The sequence below is a fragment of the Colletotrichum siamense genome (assembly GCF_013390195.1).
Source record: "Colletotrichum siamense strain Cg363 chromosome Unknown KSG_Cg363_contig03, whole genome shotgun sequence".
Taxonomy (NCBI): Eukaryota; Fungi; Ascomycota; class Sordariomycetes; order Glomerellales; family Glomerellaceae; genus Colletotrichum; species Colletotrichum siamense.
Window position 1 is genome coordinate 5,767,394 of NW_023501016.1, and position 13,081 is coordinate 5,780,474.

Sequence of the window (13,081 nt, forward strand, 5' to 3'; positions counted from 1 at the left end):
AAAAAAGCTTGCAACTTACTTATTTGAGGTATTCCACCCGTCCTGCCGACAGATCACCCGTCAATTGGGCCATTCAAGCCGAAAAATCACCTCACTTCCCGGAGGCAGCTCGATCCTGTTCGGCAGACGTGTGGTAGGTTGGGAAGAAAGCAGTAGGTCGCAACCGTCGCGCAGAAAATTTCTGAGTAGAAAAAGGACTCCGCCGTATCCATTGTCGCTTGTTTCCGTCCCCACCGTCTGACTCTTTTTTGTCCTCCGGAAAAACTCGGCATTGAGGTGTGGCTTGCTGACATAAGCGGTCAGGGCTATCATCAGCCGCAAGCGGACAGAGCTTGAGCCACACAGGTCTGTGCCACATCTCACCAGCCCCAGCTGAGTTCCTGCCCCAGGCGCCAGGCTTTAACCTGTGGCCCGTGCTCGCCTCCCCAATCTTAGCATTTGGAGATTTTGGTGGAGCTCGTCGAATTTCAATGCCACGCGACGTGGAAGTTGTTGCTCTCCGATAATGCCGATCCTTTGGGACTTTGGGATGCTGCAACCTTGTAACCCGCTTCCTGGCTTTTGCTGACGCTCCTTTGCTTTCCCTCCCGTCAACTTCAGACACGTCTTTGGATCGCCAGATTTTGCAATGACCTTCTGACAAGGGGCCCGCTACATTTTTTGCTTCATGGCGTTTGGTTCTGTCTTGTCTTGATCGCACCACTCTAATAGTCAACCTCTACGTCCTCCGCCTCAACGGCATCATCTTGCGCCATGATTAACCTCTCAATGGCGCCCCAGGCGATTGCTGGCGTATGCGTTGTCTGGAGCACGTTTGTTTACATTGTACAATCCATTGGGATTTTCAGAATGTAAGCTGAGCTCTCTGATGCTATTGCGCCAATGCTAACCATGGCGATAGCTTCAAATCCTACTCCTACCCGCCGAGACCCGCCGTGTCGTCTTCCCTCAAGAAAGAAGATGTCCCGCACATCACCGTTATTCGTCCCGTCAAGGGCCTCGAGCATGGCCTCTACGACTGCATTGCTTCCTCGTTCCGACAAAACTACCCCGCCGACAAGATGACCATCTACCTCTGTGTAGCCGAGAAGAGTGACCCCGCATACCCTGTGCTGAAGAAGGTCGTGGAGGACTTTCCCGGCTTCGATGCCCACGTACTCGTGGAAGATGAGGATCCTTTGCTGCACGGCCAGTCAGGCCACATCGATAACCTCGGACCGAACCCTAAGGTCAGGAACATTAGTCGTGCCTACCGCGAGGCGAAGGGCGACATCATCTGGGTCATGGACTGCAACATTTGGATTAGCAAGGGGGTTGCTGGTCGCATGGTGGATAAGCTTCTAGGCTATGAGGCCGACGGCAAACAAGTCAAGCCCTACAAGTTTGTCCACCTGCTGCCCATCGTTGTCGACACTGTTTCTCCTCGCGATGCTCCTACCCGGGAGACACAGACCCTGCTTTCGTCAGGCCCCGAACCCGACTCTTATCAAAGCCACAACGGATCCTTGTTGGACTACGCGCGAACCCAAGGCGGTGGACGTCTCGACGAGATGTTTATGGCTACGACGCATGCCAAGTTTTACGGCGCAATCAATACCGTTGGTGTCGCCCCTTGTGCTGTGGGCAAGAGCAATATGTTCCGCAAGTCACATCTGGATCAGGTGACGGATCCCGCCCAAAACCCAACTCTCCTCGCGAACAAGAACCTCCCCAAAGGCATCGACTACTTTTCCGAGTACATCTGCGAAGACCATCTCATTGGCGACCTACTATGGAAATCAAACCTGCCCGGGTTCAGGAACCATGGCCTCGTCGTGGGCGACATTGCTGTGCAGCCCATGGCTGGCATGTCTGTTCGAGCATACTTCAACCGCCGTGCCAGGTGGCTCCGGGCGCGCAAGTATACTGTTCTCGCGGCGACCTTGGTCGAACCTGGTGTCGAGTCCCTGCTCTGCTGTGGTTATTTCGCCTTCGCCGTGACCACGCTACCCTGGTTCGGCAAGACATTTGGCACTTCCCAGACTTGGGGTGCCTTCGGTCTTTACTGGTTGGCTTTCGAGTTCATCTGGATGACCTTCGACTGGTTCACCTACAACCGCCTTCATGCGGGACACACTATCGAGATCGATGAGAACACCCCAAAGTTTGCCAGAGGCACCGCAACTCCCGGCGGCGCCCCTGCCAGATCCTTCTTCGAATGGCTGCCTGCTTGGCTTGGCAGAGAATTCCTTGCTCTTCCCATCTGGACCTGGGCCGTTTTCTGCGGATCCACTGTGAATTGGAGAGGTCGGACCTTCAACGTCCGCACCGACATGAGTGTTGTTGAGGTTGATGAGACGCAGACGGGCTCATCAGGAAGCAGCCAGCGTTCAAGAAGTAAAGACCGTTTAGATTAGACGCGCGATGATAGACAATACCCCTACCTAATGTTAAATCCGGCATAGCCACTTTGATATCGAACTTCACCGTTCACCACTCGTGCCGTCCCAAGTCTCCCAGTCAGCTTCAACCATTAAATGTGGTACCCAGACTTTTGCATGTCATCCAACACCTTCTCAACTACCTCCCCGTCCGCCTTAAACGCCATCATCCCGGCTGCTTTCCTCGCATCAACCCACTCCAGCCTCATATTCTCATCCCAGGGCACCCTCTCCACATCCCGAGGAATATCCTCTACATCGACCCTCGCCGCAAACCAGAACACAATCTTCAGCGCACCAGTGAAGACGCACGGGTACACACAAACCGACGACGGCTCACAATTCTCCAGGCCGTCCGTCACATCAGCATTCTCGCCCACAGGAAAGGTCCCCTGAAGCTTGGGATCAGGCGTGGCCCGCGTGGCTACCTTGAGAGGGAGCGCCTCGACCTGCAACCCCGTTTCCTCGCGCGTCTCGCGCAGAGCCGTGGCAAGAAGGTCTTCGCCGATTTCTTTGCGGCCTTTGGGAAGCCAGACGGTGTTGTCTGCGATGTCGCGCAGGACGGCGATTTTGCGCGAGACGGGGTCGATGGGGACGGTGCCGCAGGAGATGAGGATGTGGTGCGAGGGGCACTGGCGCTGAGGAGTTTGGAGGAAGAGAGATCTGGATGCGTTGGGGTTAGCTTCGCAGGCAGCCATGATGGTGGTGTTTGTGCCGTGGGAAGAAGCGTGGACCGGGGTTCGTGTTGTTTATTGCGTTGATAAAGATTCGGCACCAACGGTTGCACATGTGAGGCTTGAGCTGACAGCATAGGATTGGTCCAGGCTTTGGTGAGTCAGACCGGAACCAACCAAGTCGTCGATGATGCGGCACTTTGGGTGTCATCGATTTCATTCTAAGCTGCCTACGGATTACATGTGCCGCTCCTTTCCGGGAGGGATCATTGAAGCTAGCAGACGTGATCAAAATAGTAGCATGAACGTGAAGGACTTCAGGGACAAGGAGGGCGTTATGAATCGATTACAGAAGCAACAGCATACAATCGCTACCTTATAGAAGTCAACCGGAAGTATAAGTCGAAGGCCTTTTACACAACCTATCATTCAACAGCAACTCAGAGACGGGATGGAAGATGGTGTGAAGACCAAGACAGCAAATCCAACAATAAATATTAACATTTAATCATGATCGTGATCGTAGATAACTTTATGTACATGATGAAGCATATCTCGAGGCAGTACAGCTTGACCGTTTCATACCGCCAGCCTGGTGCTCAAAGCCTCGTGTACAGATACTGGAACGAAGCCTAGTTGCCAGGCTTGCGGATCCAGACAAGCAAGTTTCCGTTGCCGTACGCATACTCGGCTCCCTGGACTGTGTTGTCCGCGCGCGTGCAGTAGTCCATCACGAACCCAGCACCACGAGCGACGTCGTTGCTGAAACATTGGGTCAGCTGATTTCTCGAGTAAAAACAAAGACGCAAATAGTGAGTGGACTTACCAAGACGAAGAAGTGGTAGTAGCGCCGCCGCCGGCGACACCAGTAATCTGAGCCCGTCCGGCCACGCAGAAGACGCTGGAGCGGTCAACTTGGCAGGCTTGGCCACCCTTGCGGGCGAGTTCGTTGATGCACGTGACGGCGTCGGGGACCTGGTCATTTGGGTTAGATACGACGCGCTTAGAGATACTCATTGCTTATGATTTATCATTTACTTACATAGGCCTCGGTGTTGGGGATTGTGTTGCAGTAGTACCTCTTCTGGAGCAGCCCGTTCTCGGCAGCAGCGCTGGTCTCGTTGAGGGACGCGTGCCAAGCCTCGACGGCCTCCTCGGGGGTGAGGTTGTCGCCGTCCGGGTTGGCGATGATGCCGTCGACCCACTTGGAGAAGGAGAAGATCTCGACGGACTCGGTCTGGGCGGTTGGGGCGGCGTTGGTAAGGGCTGCCAGGGCCAGAGTAGCGAGGGCGGGGAGGGTGAAGGAGACCATCTTGAACAAATTGGAGCCCTCGCTGGTTGTGGTGGGAGCTGCTGGTGGAGAGAGAGGATGAAGAGGGAAAGATTGGCAGCGAAATTTATTCGTTTATATATTCATTTCTTTGGTCAAGTTCTTGAGATACCTCGTCTTGCTCTGTACGCCGAAAGGTTGCCTGCCTGCCTGGTATCTGTGGAACTGCTCTTCTTCGATAAGGTAGTTCATACAAAAGATCTTTTTGATGCCCCGTATCTATGTCAGCTTCATTTACAACGTGGAAAGAAGTTGCCAGGGTCGGTAAGGCTCAGTTAAGCTATCCGCTTGAGCCGAATCAACGCTCCATGTAAGCTGGACATAACGGTATGTAATGGAAAGGGAATAGCTTCACTCGCTTGGAGGTATCTTATCCACAGAGTGAAGGCCAGTACCCACTGAACGGCCCGCGGCATGCCGTCGCCTAAGCATGATCGTGTTAGTTGTTGCTGGTTTAACCTGAAGGCCACCTCAGGACACCCCTGCCGCGAGGATACCAGTGCGGATCAGCAGCACCTGGCTCGCCGAGTTGAACCCTCGGTTGACGTTCGCTTGACTGCAACGATAGTCTTACCACGCTTACCAACAGGGCGTATTGGAATATCAGGACTCCATTGCCGATTCATTCTCTAAGCAATTGACGGCTTTGAGACTGTGAAGTGATAGAACGCATGGGCAGGCGAGAAGTCAAGTACCAACGGTTCATCGCGTATATGCGGTGTGACATCGTGGGGCGCTCGTTGGCGGCAGCCTAGAGTTAAACCCCGAAGTTCCCGCCCATTTAACCCACTGAAGCCTGGCTTGGCAACGTCGAGCGCTTCACTATTGGCGTGTCCAGTGCTCCAGCGGGTCCCTAATGTGACCTGCATTCGGTTGCTCGTCCGAAAGACGACTCGTATTTCGAGGACCTTGTATGTGGGGAGTGAGTTTAGCAGAGCCTTTCTGGGGCTGGGCAGACGTTCATTAAAGCAAACCAGTGTTCGGAATACCAAAGATCTTTTCATCCTCGCTGGTGGAGTTGACGACCTGAAAGCCCCAACTTTTTTGGTGACCCCTGGCCAAAATCTTCTCCTTCGTCGCTGACATACATAATGTTGGCTGAGGTCGGTGCTTCACAGACGCATGGGTCAAACGCGAGAAAGAATCAAGCATGAATCTGACAAGGAAGTCTTCATTCCAGACGCGAGAGACGATATTCATCATGCCCAAGAAGAAACGACAAATACGTGCAAAAGTCAAGGCCTCACGTTGAAACACTTGCAAGTTGCGAGTGAAAATGGCGTTACGTTTTCTCTATGGTGCATGGCATTCGACCTGGCTTATGGCCAACTCGTCAGCCAATGGACTTAGTAGCATGTGGTACGGAGTTGTACACGGAGCCGCAATGGCTTTTTTTTCGAGTAAGTCAGTGATACCAGGCGGCAGGAGATTGAAAATATATCGAAGCCATGTTGAAGAAATTCGCTGTGCTCATATCTATAATGTCGATCCAAGTCATAATACTGTTAGCCCAGTCAATTATGCATCGATACACCATCCGAGTCCTCGGGAATTTAGTGGGACACATCTAGATTGCGGATTGCTCAGTTAGCTCCTGCTAGACTCAATTCGACTCAATTCAACTCAATTCGACGCTCGCGTCGACACTCGCGTATTCTCGGGTTTACTCATGCAGCCGCGTTCGGTGATCAGGCAGGCTGACAGGCGACAGTGACGGAGCTGCAGGAAAGTTGCGTGTGCTAAGCATATGCTGAGTTACGAAAAGCACACGGTCCTGCTACTGGTGGCCTTCTCTGTCACAACGCTTTAGAAAAGCCCCCGTAAGCGCCAGAGCAACTACTTGGCCACGTACTTCCATTTAGTTGGTTACCTGTTGTGACGCAGCAAGGATAGTACGTCTGCCCCGCATTTTACATCGATGCAGAGCAACCCAATGCAGCCGTCCACAGATGCGGTATTTCTTGTCATTATGCACTTACGAGGGACATTTAAGGTCGAAGTCCTTCTTTTCAGTGTCAATTCCGTCCGGGCAAATGGCTGACACATGCGCATCCCTAATCTTGCTCCCACTCTTGGCAAATCTGTCTCGAGCTGTACCTTAGTTCAAAGCAGGCTTGCAACGGGAATGATAACCACATAGGCGACAAACATTAGCTAGCCGTTCGCAAAAATGGCGGCGGAGGTTCTATTTTTCAATGGTTCGTGGGCTCCAATCACAAGACTTGCGCTTTGAAATTGAATGTATCCCAGAAACAGATGAGATGTGGGAATGGACCCCTGCGCCAGTCAACCTGCTCCATGACAACCTCAGACTTAAGAAGAAATGCTACTTGTAATCCAAATGCCGTTAAAATGAATGGGAAAGTAATTGACCAGTTTGACCAAGGTTTCTCCAAGATGAAGTTTCGTTCAAAGGAGACGCAGACCCACGAGAAGGGAAGAAAGACCAGTCAGACGAGCACCGTCGCAAAGTCTTGCGATGGTTTAATGTCCCGGACTTTGTCAGCAACAAAACTTGCGCTGAACTGAACGGCTACTTCGGATGCAGGAGCTCAGCCAAAGATCCATCTCAGGGAAAATTCAAATCACTGAACAAAAAGCTGGACAGTCTGAGTATGCAGAAACGAGCCCTTCTTTACCCTGTTCTTTTCATATAAACAGTTTAGGAGCGACTAATACTTGATGCATTGCTAGCCACCTGGACTCGTATTCTTACGAAAAAGATTCTCGAAAGCAGCGAAAAATGTAGATACGGAAGTGGTAAGAAATATGAATGGTTTGAAATGGCGTTCTTCACACGGTGGACTTCAAACGGTACAAACCAGATTCTGTGCATCGACACACCCGGAGAATTGAAGGAACGCCTGTTCGAATCTCTGGCCTCCTCAGGCACTCTTGAGTTTCAGGATCCTTTTGCACTGTTCCGGCCGCTTTTAGACGAGATCCTCAAGATCAGTGACCAATACACCTGGCGAATGTCCAAAGAGATTCGAAAACACGAGAAGGTGAGGCACATGAGCCACCTCCAGCCCTCCGTTCATCACACCCGTTGTGGGCGGTCATGACCGTATTGACCTGTGCTGACTACATACAGAGCCGCTCAAAGAGACCTTCATTCGATGAGCTTAATGATCTTCGTAGACATGCGCGGCACATCGAAGAAGTACAAGAAGTTAGTGTCGAGACCTTGGAACGCCTGGCTTCTAGGCAAGAAGACAACTTTAGGCAGCTTGAACTGGAGGAGGACTACCAGTCCGAGGCAATCGAATATTTGAGATTTCAGCTGCAGATAATGAAGAGCCTCAGGCGACGTTCTCAAGCTAACTCCGAAAGATTGGATGGAGAAATGAACTTGGTAGGCTCACTGATTACCATTGGACAAGTATTTCATCGCGTCCAGGCTGCTAAAGTCAACCATTAGGCGTACAATGTGATCGCAAACACGGATAGTCAGATCATGAAATCCATTACTCTCCTAACTATGATATTTTTGCCGGCTACGTTCATATCGGTAAGCAATCTTACGCTAGTCAGGCCATCAAACATACTTCTTAGGCGCCCCCCTAATCATTTTCAAGGCTTTGTTCAGCACAACCTTCTTCGAATTTCACGAGTATGGATGGAACTTTTCCACTCGATTCTGGATATACTGGGTTGTAACGGTTCCTTTGACGCTTTTTGTCCTCGCCGTATGGGGGGCATGGATCGGGGGATCTGCCGGGAAAATCAGAGCAAAGATTCTCGGGGGATCTTCCAAGAACAAGAAAGCGTAGGCATTGATGCAAGACATCACAGAGCACAGAGGACCACTACAAATTCAAAGAGCAACGGTTCGATGGCTTCGGTCCAGTAGAGTGGACGACTATTGAGAACAACAAGACAGCAGGGTGACGGACACTGTGCTTGGTCGTTGAAAGTGACAGTGGTCATTCTGTTCAGTCTTATCGGTAGCATTCGATGATCTTGATATTAGACGGATGACGCTTTTGTTGGTTGTCTACCATGGTATCTGTATTTTGGCAATCGCCTCAGCTAGCAAGTCATATCTGGAAATACCAGCCACAACGCCGTGCCAATCGGCATGATCAAGCTGAGGAACACGAGCAGCCATGACTTTGCCCACCGTAACGTTGCCATAATTGGCATTACCGATCGTCCCAAACCTGCGAGCACGATCGACGTACCGAGGCGCGATAGTTACGCCGCGAGATGAAGTTGATCGCGTCTGGTTCATGGTGGCATTATGAACAACTGCAATCGCGAAATCAGCCGGGCGATCAATGTCCTCCGTCTGAACATAGTTTTCGATAGAGGCCGCGATGACTGATCCGATATTTTCTTTGGAAAATGTCTCGGCGTATTCTGGTGACTGAAGCCTCGCAAGGGCATTCATAATACGATTTCGAGCGCCTTCTGAGCCAGCAATACTGTAGGGCTGCTCTCCAACGCCTGACTCAACTGGGAATGTTATGGTATGTATTTGAGTGCCAGCAGGCGCTCTTCGCATGATGCTCGTTTCAAGGACCTCCTTCTTCTTGGCGTTTTCAGTTGGTATGACCAGAAGAACATTTTTTCCACGGGTCGGGAAATGATATGTAGGTAATGGTTTCGGCTGCTGTGTTGGCCTTGCGGGCACAAAATGCTCTGTGGCTGAAAGAGAGTCTATCGTCAATAGCGAAGAGTCGGTGTCAACTGCCAAATATCGAAGTTCTTTTGCGAGTAGAACCGCATTCTGGAATGATCGTTGATCGATATTGGTGTCGTCAGTCTGTACCGAAAATACGCATACGGCTGTCCCATGATGATACGTTTGAAGAACTTCTGATCACAATTCAGCTAAGGCAGATACACAGGCACCCAGAGGGCTCACGTAGTGCAGCCGATGGAAATGCCGGGGTAGCAGATAGAGATTCTAGAGTTATGTCGTAGTGTAGCTTTGGTTGGTCTCCAAGTGGGCTGCTCAAACCCAAGGAAACTGAGTCAGAAGAAGGGGCGGAATGATGAAGCGAAAGCCATCCCCCGAAGTCCCCGACCTCCGCATGAAGAACACTGACAGCATGTTGTAGCGGTGACACAGCGACTGTCTCCTTCCCAAGGCATGGGCTTAGGAATAAATCTATGGAGTTTGCGTCTAGCAGCGGCAGAGTGGGGATGGTTGTGACAACAATGCATTGAGTCGACGAGAGACTTGTTAATGTGTACTGTAGGTCGCCCGTGCTGAACACCTCATTGGAGGAGCCCAAAATGAGAATTTTCGCCGTTCCCCTGTCTGAGCTTATTGTGTTCGTTTCGGTGACGGGAAGTCCTTCGTCGTCGCTCCCGAGAACAGCCGCCGCGAGTGCCTCTTCCTCATGATCTTGACAGATGCAAATAATAGACGGAGATTCGGTATCCATGGTACGAGTGATATACTGAAGCGACTGCGGTCGTGGACAGGCAACACATCTCGAAAATGAGGAGAGCATGCGTGATCCTGGTGTGACGAAGCACGATGATGACATGAGCGATATAAGGAGCCACGGGCCAATCCAATCGGAATTAAATGGCGATTGGGGTCATGCGGCCCTAAAACTCGCGTGTCTCGTTTAAACGCATAAAAACGTATAGATACAAACCTTTTGAAGAGTCATTTGTGTAAGCCCTCACAGAAGCAGTATTCGACGCTGCGATGGTCGTACGTTCAGGACTTTCACAAGTTTCCTCAACCTCATGATGTTGAACTTTCATCTAGGGATTGATAAAACAAGTGCGAGTCCGATGCCGGGTTGCATAGCGTGGATCCAGCACACAGAATGCCTGGAAAACTTGAGTGAGGGTGATTCGGCGCACAGCCCTTCTTGTCCATGATGGAGGGGTTTTGGTATTGTTAAAAATGTGGCAACTGAGTAATACGATCGGAATCTCTATGCATGTCACGCTAATAATATGTCGCCAGTGCATGTTCGTCACGAGCGTGCTCAGCCACAAGCCGTTGAATTATCTATCCTCAGCTGCGATCCCTGGGCACTCGGGTCCAAGATTATAATATCGGCTCACGAGTGACTTGCTGGATTATGCCTTGACTCAAGTTGCGCGCCCCTATTAGTACTTAGGCAGTCAACAAGTCTTTTGTTGTTGAAACTTTGACTTGAGAGACTTGGTGGTACCGTTGATCTATCTTTCCACCAATGAATGCTACTAGTAAGACCTGGGCTTTGGATATTTTATTTAATCAGAAGACTAAGTGAGGCACCTGGAGTGTTCCGTTAGTCTTTGTGAAAATGCGGTCCATTACTCAGGTTCCCTTGCGGTTCGAACCGAATAAGGTTTTGGTGGCATTTGGCGAGATGAGATTTCATCAATTGCCAAATTATCCTACCGACGATGCCGAGAAGCACTGTTACTGAGAAGAGTAAAGATGGAAAGAATAAATACTCAGGTGATTCAAGGCACCCGGTTATTTCTCCCAGTCACCACGCACTACAGTTTCGGCTTCTCTTCAAGCAAAATAGGTAAGCCTGCATTCTAACAGATCTTAGGTAAATTTGGACTACAGGTTGACAGAATATGACGCACAGTCATCTTTATTTACCCCAGTTGCACTCAGCCAACATGCAAATTTCCTACTTCGCCATCCTGGCTACGGCCCTGCTATCTGGCAAGGCCCTTGCGGCATGCGGCGAGGGCACCTTCAACGGCAAGCCGAATTCATACCAAAGAGTGTCAAACTGCGGGCTCAAACAGAACAACGTCTACTTCTGCGGTGACTCGGGAACCTCCGTCGTTCATAAGCAGAGTCAGCTTGTCCTCCGCGCTGGGAAGGTCGACTCAACGGTCTTAGTCGCTTGTAACGGGTACGGCTTCCTTTACCACTGCTCTGCAGGCGAGACGGGAAGATTCAGAGAGCCTCAGTGCAAAGGCGCAGTGTGGGAGGTGGAGAATGTCAAGGAACTTTAACGGCTTGGTAGGAATAGGGAGGGGTTCTAGTAGGGGGTTGACCGCAAGTGATACCATGATGAGGAGATTATTGATATTATCAGCAAAAGACTTCGAGAAAGCCAAAGGGAATATGCCAAAATTAAGATGAGTTGTCAGGTTCATCGTATTGCTCCAAAAGCATACCCAGGCGTGTTGTGGAGAATTCATGTTTCGCACTTCGTGTGATGGTGAGAACTCCGGTGAATGCGATTGCAAAGTTCCGCAATTCGCCGTTTGCGGCTCATGCCTATGGAAGAAGAAAATGACGATGGATGTGCCGATTTGATATCTTGTCAACAGCTCGGGTAACCTCAAACCCACTCCCGAGGACTCCGTAGCACTTCAAGGAGCTTGCCCTCCCGACTATCCGGCTCCGGCTCCTCATACATGTAGTGCCATTGAGCTGTGACTGGGAGGCTGATGAGAATGCTCTCAACTCTTGAACCAGGCACATTCAATCCAAAAGCCGTTCCGCGATCATAAACGAGGTTGAACTCGACGTATCTTCCCCTGCGAATCTGCTGCCACTCCTTCTCCTGGTCATTGAACGAAAGGCCTTTCCGCTTTTCCACAATCGGTATGTAGGCTGGTATCAACGCATTCATAGTCGCCTGCACGAATGCAAATATCTGCTCGAGGTTCCCAAAGTTCTCATCTAGATCGTCGAAGAAAATCCCCCCAACTCCTCGCCTTTCCCCACGGTGTTTGATGGTGAAGTACTCGTCGCACCACTTCTTGAACTTGGGATAATAACCGACATCGTGTTCATCGCACGCCGACTTGAGTGTTGCATGGAAATGTTTCACATCCTCCTCAATGAGATAGCTTGGGGTAAGGTCACTGCCGCCGCCGAACCAAGCGGTCTGCGCAGAACCATCGCGAACAGTCTCGAAGTAGCGCCCATTCATGTGCACCGTGGGTGCCATCGGATTCTTTGGATGAACGACCATGCTCAGCCCCAGCGCGTAGAAGTCCAGCTCATCTGTATCAGTAGCTATGTTCTTGTGGTTCTGTCGCATCTCCTCGATTGCACTGCGGTTGAGCTTGCCATGGACGATGCTGATATTCACTCCGGCCTTCTCGAGGACGTGACCATCTTGTAGAACGCATGTACGGCCGCCACCGCCACCATTCGGTCGTTCCCATTCATCTGTGCGAAATGTGTTTCCGTCAAGTGACTCCAGGGCTGATATAATTTCTTTCTGCTTCCGCCGGATAAAAGCCTCCATGCGCAGGCGCATCGGATAAGCGTCGGAGGTCTCATGCGCCTTTAGACCCTGGTTAGTATTCAATAGACAAAAAGGAGAGCATCCACCACAGTGGAGACGTATTGCACACCATTTGGAATCACCTAAAAGAAGATACAGATGTCGGTTAATTCGCTGACATGAGAAGTTATGGTCCAAGTAGTTGAGGAAGCATTGACTGACAGGACGATAACCCCACTATGACACTGATATTTGATTGCCAAGCTCACTTGATGTTATCGGCCTATCAAGCGCATTTACTCATACCCTTGCTCATGGTGCTTGAGTGCCCGACACGCCGCGAACACCTTCCTGATTGAAACAAAATATCAGCCACCAGCCACACCAACACCGACTTCATTTTTGGCGGAGAGTATGAAACATAGTGCCAATGGATGATTCAAGAGGCCAAATAGATCACGTTGCACTTCTGCTACTATTGTTAAGAGGGGA

The 13,081-nt window shown here is 50.7% G+C and overlaps 6 protein-coding genes across 6 annotated transcripts; 3 read left to right on the top strand and 3 right to left on the bottom strand.

The window, feature by feature from the left end:
- Window positions 1-768: 768 nt before the first annotated feature.
- Window positions 769-2,396, top strand: GCS1-1 (Ceramide glucosyltransferase; the record flags this gene model as incomplete). The annotated part of the gene is made up of 2 exons (XM_036637361.1): window positions 769-851; window positions 902-2,396. 2 exons carry the CDS (start codon window positions 769-771, stop codon window positions 2,394-2,396), a joined length of 1,578 nt encoding a protein of 525 aa, XP_036497397.1.
- A 116-nt stretch (window positions 2,397-2,512) lies between these two features.
- On the bottom strand, window positions 2,513-3,118 carry CGCS363_v005513 (uncharacterized protein; the record flags this gene model as incomplete). Its single annotated transcript, XM_036637362.1, has 1 exon — window positions 2,513-3,118. One exon carries the CDS (start codon window positions 3,116-3,118, stop codon window positions 2,513-2,515), a length of 606 nt encoding a protein of 201 aa, XP_036497740.1.
- Window positions 3,119-3,726: 608 nt separating this feature from the next.
- Window positions 3,727-4,406, bottom strand: CGCS363_v005514 (uncharacterized protein; the record flags this gene model as incomplete). The annotated part of the gene is made up of 3 exons (XM_036637363.1): window positions 3,727-3,856; window positions 3,921-4,069; window positions 4,137-4,406. The coding sequence occupies 3 exons, from the start codon at window positions 4,404-4,406 to the stop codon at window positions 3,727-3,729; spliced, it is 549 nt and encodes a 182-aa protein (XP_036497746.1).
- A 2,801-nt stretch (window positions 4,407-7,207) lies between these two features.
- On the top strand, window positions 7,208-8,197 carry CGCS363_v005515 (uncharacterized protein; the record flags this gene model as incomplete). The annotated part of the gene is made up of 4 exons (XM_036637364.1): window positions 7,208-7,429; window positions 7,519-7,779; window positions 7,846-7,935; window positions 8,003-8,197. 4 exons carry the CDS (start codon window positions 7,208-7,210, stop codon window positions 8,195-8,197), a joined length of 768 nt encoding a protein of 255 aa, XP_036497745.1.
- A 2,818-nt stretch (window positions 8,198-11,015) lies between these two features.
- On the top strand, window positions 11,016-11,360 carry CGCS363_v005516 (uncharacterized protein; the record flags this gene model as incomplete). Its single annotated transcript, XM_036637365.1, has 1 exon — window positions 11,016-11,360. One exon carries the CDS (start codon window positions 11,016-11,018, stop codon window positions 11,358-11,360), a length of 345 nt encoding a protein of 114 aa, XP_036497744.1.
- Window positions 11,361-11,692: 332 nt separating this feature from the next.
- CGCS363_v005517 (Oxygen-dependent coproporphyrinogen-III oxidase) lies at window positions 11,693-12,622 on the bottom strand (the record flags this gene model as incomplete). Its single annotated transcript, XM_036637366.1, has 1 exon — window positions 11,693-12,622. The coding sequence occupies one exon, from the start codon at window positions 12,620-12,622 to the stop codon at window positions 11,693-11,695; it is 930 nt and encodes a 309-aa protein (XP_036497743.1).
- Window positions 12,623-13,081: the final 459 nt, after the last annotated feature.